The sequence below is a fragment of the Mugil cephalus genome, chromosome 2 (assembly GCF_022458985.1).
Source record: "Mugil cephalus isolate CIBA_MC_2020 chromosome 2, CIBA_Mcephalus_1.1, whole genome shotgun sequence".
In the NCBI taxonomy this organism is placed as follows: Eukaryota; Metazoa; Chordata; class Actinopteri; order Mugiliformes; family Mugilidae; genus Mugil; species Mugil cephalus.
The window spans coordinates 26,113,503-26,129,504 of NC_061771.1; the positions used below are offsets into that span (position 1 = coordinate 26,113,503).

A 16,002-nucleotide genomic window follows, 5' to 3' on the forward strand; every position below is an offset into this window, starting at 1 on the left:
AATAAAAATAATTTTTAAAAAAAGAAGGGTTACCTTGCTTAAAATTATTTCTTTTAAAAAACATTAGAAAAGAAGTGAAGAACCAAAAAAGGAAAAAAAAGATAAAATAAAATGTAATGAAAAAATGAAAAATAAAAAATTTATTATATTTTTCCTTTTTTTTAAAAATAAAGCTTTTTTGCCTTCTGAGCATTATGATTAGAATTTAATAAATACAACAAAATTGCCAAAAAATATGTTTGTGAGTAAAAATGAAAAAAAACAAATGAAAAAGAAAAACATCGTAAATTTCCACTCAAAATCTTGGTTTTGATTATTTTGCAAGACCTAAATGCGGGAAATTTTTTGTTCCTTCCGGGTACTTAGTACATATATCATGGTCTCTTTTTAAAGATCGCAGGTTCTGTAGTTATGTCCCTTTCTCTCCTGGACCTGGATGCCTCCTAAAGACTGAAAAATTTTTTGCAAGCACAGATAAGTTTATTACTCTTACATTTTGGTAAAAACCCTAAAATCTGTTCCTGTAAACGTTTAATCCCCCTAATCTTTTTGGGGGTTTGATCAAAATTTAAGCTCAGAAATTTTGGGATATTTTTCTTACAACCCCTGACTTCCAGCGTGAGCCAAAGTCAAACCCACTGGTCTGATCAGAGAGCCTCCACGATGAAAATTTTTTTTTGATCGACCATTTACTGATACGCGCCTTTTGGGTTACATTGTTAAACCTTTAATGACCTTTGGCCCTCCACACTGTGCTCACGTGGCCTAAAAGAGAAAATGATCTCTTGGGGGAATTTTGTTTTCCCAACTTTGTGCTCCCTCACTGCTAAACATAGAGTTTAGATAAATCCTTTATTACAAAACCCCAAAAATGTCCAAATCTACTAAAATATTTTAGAAGTATAAAAAATATATAATGTCCTCTTTCCATGCTTTAAATGAGGGAGGAGACGTACATTAAACCTTCAGAACTAGCTCTAAAGGATCAACAAAACAGTGGGGTCAAGTTTAAAAATGAAGAAATCACAAAAACATCATTTCTCCCCCCCCGCCCCACAGCAGAACAAGAAGCAGCGTCAGACAAGCCATCGTTTTCATTCGTTTCCCCAGTGCTTCTGCCCCATGGCACAAACTTTTACATGTTACCACTCAGTTGGTCATGGAGCAGCCAATCACAGAGCAAGGTTTTCAACAGAATCACTTGTGAATGCAGCTTACACATTCATGCAAATGTCATGAACATTTCAAGTCTTTTTTTTCCAAACACGCAGAGGCTCCAAGAAAACGAAAAAGAAAAATGACATCTGACGTTTGCAAAGTTGCCTCTTCTCTAAAGAAATTTTATGTAAAGTCATAACAGCACACTTTAATCACTCCCGGGGAAAACACATCACTTTACCCGTGGTCGGTGTAGCCCTTGGAACATAAAACGAAGCTGAAATTTATATTCATTGGCCTCCATCACCCATCAGAAATGTAAAAACACTTTCAGCATTTCCCCAAAATGATTCATTGTTCACGTGTTCAGCGATAAGCAAACACGGAAAATTCTCTCTTTTTCCCTCAACAAATCTCTACTCACGTTTCTCTTGTTCTGTGCTGCAGAGTTTTCAGTGAAAGTCCCCTTGATCCACTTTATAAATTAGCTCCAACATGAACTGATCGTTCATCACTGTGAAAATACCGAGAACAACACAGGACCAGACAGGGACCAACCCCCGGCCAAAAACACAGAGCACAGCCAGAGACCAACACGGACACAGCACAGAGACCAACACAGAGCCCAACCAGCTGACTAGTCTCCCATTAGTATTTCAGTGGCGAAAATAACATAAAAATACAGCACACCAGGCACAGGTATAGAAGCTTTGACTGGAGCGCCTCCAAAACTTAGTAAAATGTAAAAAATAAGTATTTTGACCATTACATATGCACTGGCAGTGGCTTTAGTAAGATTCTTTTTAAATTTATTTCTGTTGTCCTCCCAGTGCAGGGAGCCTTCATAGACATTCACTCACCTGCGTACTGTTGAAAAGAACTTTAAAAAGAAGTCACTCATCCCTTTTGACCTTCCCGCTGAAGAATATGTTTTTAAAATATTTCTTTCACAAAGCTTAACACGAGGTCTTTGTTCCGACAAATTTTCTTTCATTTTGAAACTTTATTTTTTCCCAAATGACATTCAGTCTGTGTTATGATTTACTATAAAGACCTGGAAGTGGATTTATTATCTTTGATTTCTTTATTATTTTAATTTTTCATTTAATTTACTTACAGCCCAACCCCCTAGATAAAGGGACTAACGAGTGTGTGATGGACTGGTCCTGTAGGGGTTTGATGAACAAATTTTTTTTGCAGCAACAGAAACTTTTGGGGTTTTTATTTTTTAAAAAATGTTTTTTGTAGTTATAGGGTGTTGGGAATAAAATAAAAATGTTTTATTATAAAAAGTGGAGTAGTTGTGGATGAGGGGCTTTCCCCGTGTCCCCTATTCTTTATCAACACCAGATCAAATACAGGTTCTTCCCTCCACAACGCTGCAGATCGCGTCCCACCGATGATAACACACTCCCATTTTTTTGTATTTTACAAACCAAGCCTTTAACTGCCGAATTAATCTTTCCTTTTTTGTTTATCTGTTAAACCTAACCCCCAAACAGCCCGAACAAAATTCCAAAGAAATTTTTGGGAAGACGATTCAGATCTTCTTTTGCAGGACCCGTATCGTTTCATAAAACCCATCGTCCTTTTTTAAACAGACGTCAATTCTTGAACCCTTTCCCAAAAGATTTTGCTTCACCCTCAGGAGACTTTTTATGGGGGTTTTTGTTTGCAAGAATTTTAAATTGACATTAGTCCCGTGGGTTTTTATCTTTAAAAAAAATGAGGCTAAGTAATGAATTCCCTGTGTGAGACGGAAATGTGTGAAATGTGAAAAAGTTTTGCTCAGAGACGCCAGGGAAGCAGCGACTTTCTACAGGTGAGGAGTGGCTATCCCAGGAAAGACGATGGCTGCTGCTGTGTTTACTGCTGCTGCTGGAAGTGACAGGTGACTTTTTCATTTTCTGAGTTGAGTTGACACAAAAACAGAGCTCAGAATCAAAATTTTACTGTATTGAAAGCAGCACAATAAAACTCAAAAACTTTAAGGTTCAGATCCTAAAAAACCCAAACTTAAAACAATAACAATCGCTCCCATCACCCGTTTTTCTACCTTAATGTAAGATCTGAAAATGTGTTCGAAAATTAAGTAATAGGAAAGTGCCTTCAGATACAATAAAAAGATAAATGTAGTCATAATTACATTATGGCAGTTGTGCTGTTTACGTTCAGTAAAGAAATACGAGGTAAAAGCTGTTCTTGTCCATTTGAAGTAAAATATACATATAAAGGTGTAATAATATAGTATTAAAAAAGGATATTATGGATTTGGGGAATGAGCGGACTTTAAAATGAACAGTTTGAATCCTCTTAAAAAAGTTTCTTTGTGTTTTTTGTGTCGGGGCCCGTTTGGAGTTGGGTTTTTCACGATAGACAAAACAGAGGAAAAAAATTTTCGGGTAGTTAAAGGCTTGTTTGTAAAATAAAAAGGTGGGCACTCTAAGGCGGCGGAAGACACGATCTGTCAGCGTTGTGGAGTGGAAGACCTGTTTTGCATCGGGGTTTTGATAAAGAATAGGTGAACGTGGTGAAGCCACTCATCCAAATTTTACTCCATTTTTTATAATAAAAATTTTATTTTTTTCCCAACACCATAGAACAAAAAAAAACAGTTTTTAAACAATAAAACCATAAAAAAGTTTCTGTTGCTGAAAAAAAATTTGTTCATAAAAAACCTCTAAGGCCCATGTCCACACTTTTTTGTCTTTGTCCCTTTTTTAAAGGTGGTTGGGCTGTAAAAAAATTTAAAATGAAAATTAAAAATTTATAATGAAATAAAAGTAAAAATCCATTTTCCCCAGCATCATTATTAGTTAACTCACTAACACAGACTGAATGTCTTTGAAAATTAAATAAAAGTTTAAAAGGTGAAAGACATTTTTGTCGTGGAAAAAAGACTCGGGTTTTAAGCTTTGTGTAAGCAAATAGTGAATATACATATTCTTAGCTGAAAGGTAAAAAGGATGAGTGCTTCTATCTAACGTTCTTATCAACGGTAGACAGGTGAGTGAATGTCTATGAAGGCCCATGCACTGGGAGGTTACAACATAAAAATTTAAAAAGAATTTAAAAGCACTACCAGCTTAAATTTAAGGAGTTCTTCAGTCACTTTAACTGTTTTTTGGGAGGGTGCTCCAAAGCTTCTATACCTGTGCTTGGTGTTCTGTTTGTTTGTTTCCACCCCCCCCCCAAAACGTCCCCTTTTTTCCCCCCCCCCCCCCCCCGGGTGTCTCTGGCTGTGTCTCTGGTTGTGCTCTGTGTTGTGTTCTGTGTCTCATTTCAGTGTTGTTCCAGGTCTACACCGTCCTACGGGTAAAGGTGGTTTTCCTGGGAGATGATGTTGAAGTGTGCGGTTGATTACTTTAAAAAAATTAGCTTCAGAGAAAGAAAAACTTTGCATTAACTCAAGTCATTTTTACTTTTTACGTTTTTTTTTGGGAAGCCTACTGTCTTTTTGGGTGAAAAAAAAGATTTAAAATGTTTTGCTTTGATGAATGTGAAGAGAGCACTCACAGATGATTCTTTTTGATAAACCTTGCTCTGTGTTTGGGCTGCCCCAAAGACCAACATAGTGGTAAACAGGGTTTAAATAATTTAGTCCCACTGGACAGAAGTACGGGAAGAGGAACGAAAGCGATGGTCCTCTGACGTTTTTCTTCTTGTTCTGCTGTGGGTCTGGTAGAGAAGATTTTTTATGTGATTTCTTCATTTTGAGCTTGACCACATATGTTTTGTTGATCATCAATGCTAGTTCTGAAGGTTTAATGAACGTTCCCTCCCTCATTCAATGCACGGAAAGGGACATTATGTTTTTTTTATCTTCTTACAATTTGGAAATTTGGGCTTTGGGTTTTTTTGTAAAAAGGTTTTATCTAAACTCTTGTTTAGGTTTGGGGCAGTGAGTTATGTTTTTTTTCAGTGAGAAAAAACCAAACCCAAATTTTGACCAATTTTTCCAATCATAGAAATCATTTTCTCTTTCGGTACCCAGTGAGCACAGTGGTGGACGGCCAAAAGGTCACGGAGGCAAGACTGTGGAAAAAAAGGAGCGTCGGAAATCACGTGAAAGTGAAATGGTCCAGTGTCAGTGTCCGTCTTTTAGGAGTACACCAGGTAAACAAAGCAGGTGGCATAACGGCCACAATTTTGGGATTCTACAAAGTGAACAGGGACCACAGATATCATGTTTTTAAAGTTGCCTGAGGGGAAGGAATTACTGACTTTTCAAAATCGATTCCTCTGTTGTCTTGTGATGCAATGCAGCCCCCAGTTGGAGTATTTAAAAAAATGTATAATTTTTACTTTATTTTAATTTTATTTTTTTTATTCATTTTTATTAAAAAACACATTTTTTGCAACGGCTTTGTTTTTAGTATAATTCCTAAAAAAGATTCTCAGTAGAAGCTTCAAAATTTTAAAAATAAAATAATCATAATTTACAAAAAGGGAAAATAATTTTGAGCTACTGACTGGCCCTTCTTTTTGTTTGTCCTTTTTGTTTTTTGTCGCTTTTTTCTAGTGGTAGATTGAACAAATATGAAACTAAAATAAAAAGTAAAGTTTTATCGGTTGAGTTTAGAACTTCTTCTTTTGATTTTTTTTTTTTTTCAAGGGGAAACAAGTGCAGATTGCGGTTTGGATCCATCCCAGGGGCCCTAAAGAAAGAAGGAGATTTTCTTTGAATTTCATTTATCATAATTTTTAATTTAAACCCAAAATTTAATAAAGGGGGCTGACATTTCATCTGTTAATAATATAAAAATTAAAAAACATAAATACCATCTGACTGTTTTCCATTTTATCCTTTTAATGGGAAATTTTTTTTTAAAATTTTGAATATGATTTATTTATAGGGAAGGTTTTGGGGTAGGGTTTTCTGTGTCTCAGATTCTTTCTAGGGGTTTTCATTTCTCTTTTTCTTTACTTTGATTTGACCACCCCATCAGAAACTCTGCATGTGCAGTGTTAAGTCGTTGCTGCACTAGGCTGAAAGAACTTAAGAAGAACACATACATCATTTTCCAGCCGGTTCTGTGGTCAAGTGATGAAAGGAGGCATCTCCTGGAGTTGATACGTATGCCCGGGAAATCTTCAAAGTTTAAAAAAAAAAATAAAGCACAAACCTTTCCAAAAACATTTCCTCTTTTTTACAGGGTGACTCGGGGGGGAGGGGTGTTTCAAAGACAAGCTTACGTTAATAGCTTCACCGGGAAAATGATACACATGCAACTAAAGAAGCATTTGGATTCTAGACATTTGTTCTCAAGACTATTTCCCAAAAGGATACAAAGGTTATTTTTTTTTCGAAAGAGAAAAATTTAAGTCACTCTTTAAATCACTTGAGGTTTTTTAAAGGGGGCATGACACATTAAAAAATGTTATAAAAATTTAAAGAAAGTCTCCCCCACCAAAAAAAAATTTTATATGTTTTATCACTGATGGGCCAAAAAAGGGTTTTCAAAATCTTGCCCTTTAAGTTCACGTTAAAACACAGGACGTCGCCATCCGGGGGGGTTTTGTCCCAGACGTGACTCATTGATTTGGGCGCTGACTTTGCGCACATGAGAAATGCATGTACTTTTAAAAAATGCAAACAAATGGGACAAACCAAAAAATTTAGCTGGCAATTTATTGAAAAAAAATTTAATGAAATATTTTGCTGTTTGGATCAGCGATCAAATTTTTTTTTTTTTTATTTTTTTTTAATACGACTACATACAAAAATTTAACAAAAAAAGAAATATGAACAAAGTGTATTTGGTGTGTGTGTGTGTGTGTGTTGTGTGGTGGTGGTGTGAGACCCATCTAATTAGTATTTTACCCGTTAATACAAAAATCAGGAATTAAAGTTATCACATTTTTTTTTATATTTAGAAAGGGTTTAAAAATGAACTAGGTAAAACAATGCTTCCATTTAAAAAGTATTAAAAAAAGGGGAAAATAAAAATGATAATAATAAAACAAACAAAACCAAAAGACATAACAAACAATTAATAAAATAGTGATAAAAATTACTTCGTGAAGGATAATGAGAGTGTGGAGGAGGGGGGAAGGAAGGGGAAGATATTCGTTTTTAAACTTAAAATGTGTTGAATAATTTACCCCACACTTTTATTGTGAATACTGACCCCCAGACACCCCCTTTCCCATTGGTTAAAAAATGCACCCCTTGACCAAACAGTAAAGTGTGTCAACGTTTTTAAAGGGAAAAAGGGGAAAAATTGTGGGATACACAATATTCAGTTTATGGTGTGACTGCAGCCCAAAAAGGAAAGACGGATTTGGAACTTTTTAAGTTTATTATTTTGTTTTCACCCGATGGGTTTTTTCTGGTAGTAATAGTTTTACAAAAAGCATGATCATTACCTTTTAAAATGGAAAAATTTTTAATACCAAATTGTTGTTTGCTAAATTTGTACTTAAGTTTTGTATTTCACCTAGATTTAATTCTAATTCGAAAAAGGTTTGTTAAAAAAGTTTGGGGTTTTCCGCGAAACACCTAATTTTTCCCCTCGGATTTTATGGGTTTTTTGTGTGGTTTTAGGTCCAGGTTTAATCATTTGTCAAAAATGAAAGGACAATTGTAAAATGACCAGGGGGGTTGTGCGAAAAGAAGATACCCAAAAAAGGGAGTGTAGACAGTTTTTAAGTGAAAAAAAGGTAAAACCAAAAGTAGTCAAAAACAGCCCCAAATTTTTTAAATAGTTATAAAACAGTGGTTAATTGGTGTCTCGGGGGCCTTGTGACCCTGGGAACCGCCCGATCAATGCAAGGTCGTGTGTGATCTTAAGAATTTGAAGGATGTGTATAAAAAAAATTTGTAAGATGTTAGAGCACAAAGTCGAGATGAACTTTAATTTTTAAGTATAAAACATTTAATCAAAACCCTTTTGTAAAGGTGGGTCTATTTAAAAGCCGCCAGATTTTTGGTCTTTTTCCCCCGGGGTAAATAGTTCAAATATATATTTTTTCTCATTTTTATCTGTCTTGACATGCAGGGAGTGAGGCTGAAAACAGAGAGAGAAAAAATCAAGCTTTTCTGCCCCTCCTTGACAGTTTTCCCCCCCCTAAAATGTTTTTTCTTCACTTTCAGCCAAAGCCCCGACCGATCCCATGAGGGGGTTCGACGACGAACCAAAAAAAAATCCTTATGTTTTAAATTTTGTACACTTTTCCTTTGTTGTGCATGTTCCCTTTGTTTCAAGTCCCCTTTTAAAGGGTGATTATGTCACAAAACTTCCCCGAATAAATATCATGTGGACTCCAACCCTGCATGGCTTTGTTTTCTAGAAAAGCGAAAGGTTTTTTTTTGTTGTTTTCACTTGTCATGTAATGTTAAAATTTTTTTAAAATAAAATTTCACGTTTAAATTTTTTGGCTTTCTACATAAGTCGCTAACAGCAATTTAGGAAAAAGAGAAATTCGATATTTTAAAAATTGGCTGCCGTCCTGCAACATGCCTTTAACCTATTAGAAAACTACTGATGGGGCTGGTCACACCGTTTTTTATCAGGCATACTATTCGTACTAGCCGGCTGTTGGTCTCATCATATTTTTAGGTCAACAATTGATTTCACTGATGAAAGATTACTTTCTACTGTGTTTTTATCGTGCACTCTATGACTGAATGTTATGGAAAAAAGAGGACTACATAGATGTAACCGAACCTTTTCATGTCATGACTTTTCAATTATAGCGTACTAACTGACATCAAAACATACAGCAACATTGAAGTTTTAAAATCCAATTGCATCTTGGTGGATCCCGTTGATCTAAAAAAACTGATATTTTCCAGGAATAAAATTATTTCAAAAAAAACAGGGCATCGTTTCAAGTCATTTGGGCCCGGATAAGGAGAAGGGGAAAGTTTGTCTTTCAACACCTGCCGGACCTTTTTCGTCGGGTTTTTTTACCTTGGTATTTTTATTTTTTAGTAGTAGTCATTTGGGATTTTTGGGCTGATGAAAATGCTTTAACTGTCGGCGGGCTCAAAAGGGCTCCCCATGCAGAGGGGGGCAGTTAAAGGGGACTTTATTTCAAAATGTACGGGGGGGGAACCGCAGAGTGTAATAAAGGCTATGAAAAAAAACCCCCCCGACACGGCTATGAAAAACTTATCAGAGTAAATCCTCCAGAAGGAAAAAAAAAGTCCACGGGTTGAAAGCTTTAAAAAAAAGGGGCTCCAAAAGGGAGGAAACTCACTATAACTACACTAAGACAAGCTAACCCGACCTAAAGGGGGGGAAAAATAAATCCCCGACAAACAAAAAGGGGCCCCAAAAAAGAGGAACAAACTGGTAAGAATAAATGAAAAAAAGGGAATTCCAAAAAAAAGGGGGGAAAAGCAAAGAAAGGACGAACACAAAATCACTCAGAAGGAGGAAACAAAAACAGCCAAATTCTAAACAGAAAAACCAATCACTAGAAATAAGCAAAGGGAAATCACAAAGAAAATCACTCTTTCGAGATAAAACAAGGAGACGTGGCATGGATCGCGGCAGGGTAGAACAGACAAAATGCAAAAACCCTCACCTCCAACCTCAGACTGGGGGCACTGAGGGGTGCAAGTGACCTGAAACAAAAGGAGAGTTACTTTCCAAAATAAAACGGAAAAAACGAGACAAACACACCCAAAAAAAGACCTGACCACACCGCGCGTGACACAAAAGAGGCCTTAAAACTGGGTAAAAGGGAAAACAACCGGGGGTTTACATGTGTAAATACCATTTTTCATTGTTATTGTATTACTGTTATGATATGAAGTTATTTGTCTCATTCCTTTTTTGATTATTTTGTGTTTCTGAAAAGCCGCCTATGGAGGTGGTGAAAATTAGCAGGGCTATTTACCCCAACAAAGCATCGGGGTTTTCCATGGGACAGTTCTTATCAGTTTAGTGTGTCCATATCAATTTCAGTAAACATAACTCTTAGCCTGGGTAAGCCTTTAGGCCAGGTTTTATCCGGCCGACCTCCCTTTGGTCAGAACCTCCTTGTGAACTGATTTTGTCCGACAAAGCTCCTACGCACGGAACACTGGGTTTGGGGTTTTTAAATTTTTGGGGTTTAAATTTTTTTTTGCTTTGGTCTGCCCCTGCTGCCAAAATTTGGGGAAAAATTGGAGATATTTTGTGTTTAGAGCTGCGATTTTAGAAGGTCCCGTGGATGAAATTGCATTCACTTGAAATATTTCCCTTTTTTTAAGTCTATTTTGGTTTTGAAAAGATTTTCACGAAACAAAGTCCGATTTAAAAAAAAGTGGGCCTGGTGTTTATGTTTTCCCTTAAACTTTATTTTAAAAGGTGAAAAGCAGATCTGTTTTACTCGGCATAAATTTAGGTACGTATGAATGAGGAGACTTGCAGTTTAAAAATTTTGTCGTCTCATGCTTTGCCCAGGGCCCCGGAGAGCGAACTTTTTGTCTACAATGTGGAAAAAATCATGTGACTAGTGTGTAAATTTTGGCGGGACGGGGTGGAAAAAAGGGAAAAGCTTCAACCGATTTTCCCCTTGTTCTCCCCCTTTAAAGTGCAACATTCTGCATTAGAAACGAGTTTCCGAGAAATTTTCATGGTCATTGCAGTGTTTGTCAAAAACTTCTCAAAACGAGGGGTAATCACCCGTAACATGTTGTTGGGTTTCCTACTCTATTCCTGTTGTATTTGTAACTGTGTGTGTACTGTGTAACCCAAATTCCTGGGTGTGTGTTGGTGGTATTGTTGTAACAAAATTTTTGGGACACGGGGTCCACTGTATTAACAGCAGGCTCAAAGGGGTCCCCGTGAATGAACTGGGCTCCTGTGGCCCAGGTCGTCAAGTGTGCCCTGGGCAATCCAGGGTCGAAGAAAGACAGAAGCGCACGGGCCGGGCCAGAAAAGAGTTTTCCCGCTTTTTTTCTGTCTACATTTGGTCTTATGTGCAAAACCTTAGCTCCCCAGAAAAACAACCATTTCCTGGGGGTCGTAAGACCTTCCTAAAGACTTTGATATGTTTTTGTCCTCCTAAAATAAATATTTTGGGGCACCTCGCGGTTTAAAGCCAAAAGGTCCCCTTCCCCTTTTTCCAGTAAAAAAAAAAAAGAAATGGAAAAAAATGTGGATTTTTAAAAATTTTGACCCCGTAGTGTATATTTATTAAACATCGAGTTTAATGTAGAAACATTTAGTTGGTAGGGGTCCTTCTTAAAGTTGTCATCTTTGGGGTCCTGGCCTAAAAATTTTTGAAAACTCCCGCATTAGCCCCATTAGTCCCCGTTAGCATTTTTGGCGAATTTTAAAAAAATGCAGACACCCACCCGGCACAGGTAAGGCTTTCCTGGAGAGCCCCATCACTCTGAATAAACCAGTGGAGAAAACCAGAATAAAAACTAGTAAACTTTATAAAAGTAAAAACAGAAAAATTTTGACTCATTACTTGACAGTGGTTGTTGTTTCATAAAATTTTATTGTAGAGAAGTCCCCGGCAAATTGTCTTCCCACAACAGTGAAGCAGTGGGACGTTTATTATTACAGTCATGTCTGTACAGCGTTTTTTAAAATGTTTTATTATTTTAAAACCTTTTTTTAAGATGGTATTTTGTTGTCCTTTGTTGGCCAAGGTGAAGCAACCACAAGTGCAGGATAAACGACATACAAAAGGTATCTGTGTACTGATGGGATTGAAAAAAAAGGGTGAGTCTTGTCCGACGATTTAGGACACCCAAAAACTCATGTTTTAAATAAACATAAAAAAACCTGTTTGGATGAGGACACCAGACACAGCTCTTAGGGCCCTAAAAAAATAATAGTGTTTGAAAAGCCTTCTATGGGTGAGGCTGGTATTTTATTTTTTTATATATTTATTTATTTATTTTTTTACCCGTGGTCCCCCAGCCTGCCCCCCAGGTTGGGGGTGATTACCCGACCTACTGAAAAAGGGTTCTGTCCAAGAGGGTTTTTACTGCTCCCCATGGGTTTTTTACTCTGTGTTTTAAATCTTTTCTCGAAAATAGCCCTTTAAAAGGCTTTTTTTTAGTGTTTTTGGGTTTTATGTAGACTTTGTATTCATGGCCCTTCCCCAAAAGCTCCCCCGTTAAATGGATAAAAATACTTGCCTCATTTTTTTCTCTATTTTTTTTTCAACTTGTGACTTTTTTTTGTGAAAACGCTATTTCACAACCATTCCAAATAAATAGTTTTAAAAAATGAAATATTTCTAAATTTTAATTGATGTTAAAAACCATGGGACCCCTTTTAAAATTTTGTTTTGATACCCCGCATCATTAAAATTATCAAGTATACCCGGTAGAATGTTGGCAGGTTGTTTTTTTTTTTTTTTTTTTAAAAATGACTGGAGACTATAACGTCACGGGGAAGGGGTTGAGGTGAGGCCCCCGGTGCAGGCGATAGGACGCGAGGTAGTTAAACAAAAGCATTTTAATAAACAAAAGGGCTGCGCAAAGCAGGAAAAATCCCAAAAATCATAAACGTGGCACGGTATCAAAAAAAGTGGCAAATGGAGTTTCATCAAATGAGCCAAGGAACAAAGGGAAAGGGAAAGGGCTTATAACACAAAGGGGTCAGGGCTGACCAGACCAGGTGGAAAAGCACGAGGATCAACAAGGTGAGCCCCCTTTTAAACAAAACAAGGACAGGGAGGCCAAAAAAGGAAAAAACCAAATTAACAAAATAAACGGAAACCAACAGCCAGACAGACATGCAAAACCCAAAGGAATGCGAAGACAGGAAATCCAGAATTTCAAAATTAAACGGAAAATTCAAAACATGATCACAAAATAAAAGACGACATGAAACCCTTTACGTAACTTAATCTCCCCGTTTTTTGACAGCGGGGGCAGACCAGGAAAAAAGAAAAAAAAACACCCGTGAAAGAAGGTGGGTTCAATGTAGGGTCTTAAAACTCAAGATCATTCGATCCAATATTTTTTGCAAGGAAAATAAATTTATTTCTGAAATTATTCGATTTGCAAATTTTAAACCCTTTAATTTCTTTCAAATTTTTAAGAAAACGTAGAATATTCTGCCCTAAAATTTCAAAATTCAATTTTTAACATTTAATAGTGGGTATTTATTATTTTCACTCTTTTTAAAGTTTTGTTTATAGGGGGACACTTCTCATGCTTTTTAAATTTATCTTTCGACAACAGTAAAACCGGCTTTATGATCTTTACGTAAACTCAAAAAGTCCTACACGTGGTCAAAGGTGAAAGGGAATGCCCCATGACACCACCCCTTAAATTTTTTCAGTCCTGCGTTTGGTGTCTGATTTTGTCTGTTGTAATTAATCTCCTCAAGAACAACATAAGAAATAACAGTAGATACTCCATATAGACAGCTCCCAGTGTTTCAGGATCCCAGCTAGGCCTCTTTTCTGGTAAATATGAGCTCATAATTAGTAAGTCACTGTTATAAGATGAGGTCTACATTATTAATCCACTTATATTTCTTAATTAAACGATTAACTTTTGTAGCCCTGGTCTGTAATGAGTTGAACCTGAGTGTTAACATATGCATATGCTGAGAATAGACAGCTCATTGAAGCAGGGTTGCAGTGTCATGTAATATTTATTCTGGAACAGTTTTGCAACATGTTTATCCTTAACCACAGAAGAAATCACTACTTAGTGCCCTCCTTGTTCTCCTAGTCCTTCTTCTTCAGCTTCTCCTTAATCTTATCCTTCAGATTCGTAAACCCTTCCTTAACCTTATCCTTCATATTCGTTAACCCTTCCTTAACCTTATCCTTCATATTCGTTAACCCTTCCTTAACCTTTTCCCCCACTTTCTTCAGCTTCTCCTTAAACGTCTTCTTCCTCTGAACAGTCTTCTTCTTAAATTTGTTCTTCAGATTTATCCACTTGTCTCTCACAATCGACGGTATTTTTTTAACCTTGTCTATCAGATTATTCACCATCATCTTTTTAACTTCATTCCGCCTCTGAACAGTCTTCTTCTTCTTCATCTTCTCCATCAGATTCTTTAACAGATTCGTCTCCTTAATGTCCTTCTTCATCTGAATAGTCATCTTATTCTGCTTCTTGTTGGAATTAGAAATAGTTGTTTCAATCCACTGTAAATAGCCTGGATGACAAAGGTCTATGAATCCAAATGCTTCTTTTGTTGCGTATACATGGCCCCCAGTGAAAGTGACTAAACCGTAGAGCCGGCCATTGAACACCACTGCTCCACCAGAGTCACCCTGTGAGAAAGAGGAACATGTTTATGGAAAGGTTTGTGCCTTATTCATTAAAACACTGATGAATCTTAAACTACTGAAAGTTTTCCACATTAGTAGCTGTACCAACTCACATGACATGCATCCTTTCCATCAGCTTGACCACAGAACCAGTGCTGGGAACTCTTAAGTTCACTGAGTCTGGTGCAGTCAACGTTGTTAACATTTGCACACTGAAGAGTTGCTGATTCACCACCTACTACGAATGAATGAAAAAGAGTTGTCAAATAAAATACAACAAAATCTCCATAGAATGTAATCTGGGGCAGAAAAGTGTTTGACCATAAATGATATTAATTGAAATGAATCAAATCATATTTTCAGTTTTTCAAAATAAATTGCCCAGTTAAAACGGACAAATTCTGAAATTAAAGAAATAATTCAAAGTAAATCTCACCTCTTTCTTTGTTGTTGCCCATGTGGGTGGAGGCATGTCCTGCAATCTGCACCTCATCTCCCCTGGAAATAAAAATAATTAAAAGAAGAAGGTTACCTTGACTTAATATTATTTCAGTTTCAAACATTAGAAAAGAAGTACAAAAATAAAAGAAAAGGAAAAATTAGATAAAATAAATGTAATGTTAAAATGTATAATAAAATATTTAATATACTTTCCTTTTTTTAATTATGAAGCTTCTGACCTTCTGAGCATTATGAATTATGAACTATAATAAATACAACACAATTGCCAAAAATGTGTTTGTGAGTAAAAAAATAAAATAAAATAAATAAATTATAAAAATGAAAGCGCAAACATCAGTATATATTTCACTACTCACAATCTTGGTTTTGCATTGCAGTTAGCAAGACCTATAATAGCTGGAATTTTTGTTCCTTCCGGTAGCTTCAGTAACATAATATCATGGATCCTCTTTTTGAAGATCGCAGGTTCTGTAGTTATGTCCACTTTCTCTCCTGGACCTGGATGCACTCCTAAAATGACTGACAATTTTCTGCAAGCACAGATAACACATTGTTACGTCTTACATTTTAGGTAAAACCCTGAATACTGTTCCGTGTCAACAGCTTAATCACATAATCGTTATGAGGTTTGATCTAAATTTAAGACTCAGAAATATTTGGATATTTTTCTTACAATCCTGACTTCCAGCAGTGAGCCACAGTCAGAACCCACTGGTTGTTGATCAAAGAGCCTCCACAGATGAAATTATTGTTTTGATCGACCAATTTCACATGATACAGACGCTCTGTTGGATTACATTGTTGACCTTTAATGATTCCTTTGTGCACATCCACCACTGTGCTCAGTGTGGTACCTGAAAGAGAAAATGATCTACTATGAGTCGGAACTTTGTGCTTCCAACTTTGTGCTGCCTCACTGACTAAACATAGAGTTTAGATAAATCATTTATTACAAAACACCCAACAGCCCAAATCTACTCAAATATGTTAGAAGTATAAAAATATCAGTAATGTCCTCTTTCCATGCATTGAATGAGGGAGGGAGACAGTTCATTAAACCTTCAGAACTAGCATCTGATGGATCAACAAAACATGATGTTGTCAAGTTTCAAAATGAAGAAATCACATAAACATCATTCTCTACTCACCGACCCACAGCAGAACAAGAAAGAGCTTCAGACGAGCCAT

At 36.4% G+C, this 16,002-nt stretch overlaps 1 protein-coding gene across 1 annotated transcript; it reads right to left on the bottom strand.

Annotated features, from left to right (window-relative positions):
- Positions 1 to 13,748: 13,748 nt before the first annotated feature.
- On the bottom strand, positions 13,749 to 16,002 carry LOC125003463 (serine protease 1-like). Its single transcript, XM_047577418.1, has 6 exons — positions 15,963 to 16,002; positions 15,488 to 15,668; positions 15,171 to 15,344; positions 14,789 to 14,850; positions 14,466 to 14,590; positions 13,749 to 14,355 (listed from the first exon to the last, which is right to left on the bottom strand). The coding sequence occupies exons 1-6, from the start codon at positions 16,000 to 16,002 to the stop codon at positions 13,798 to 13,800; spliced, it is 1,140 nt and encodes a 379-aa protein (XP_047433374.1). The 3' UTR covers positions 13,749 to 13,797.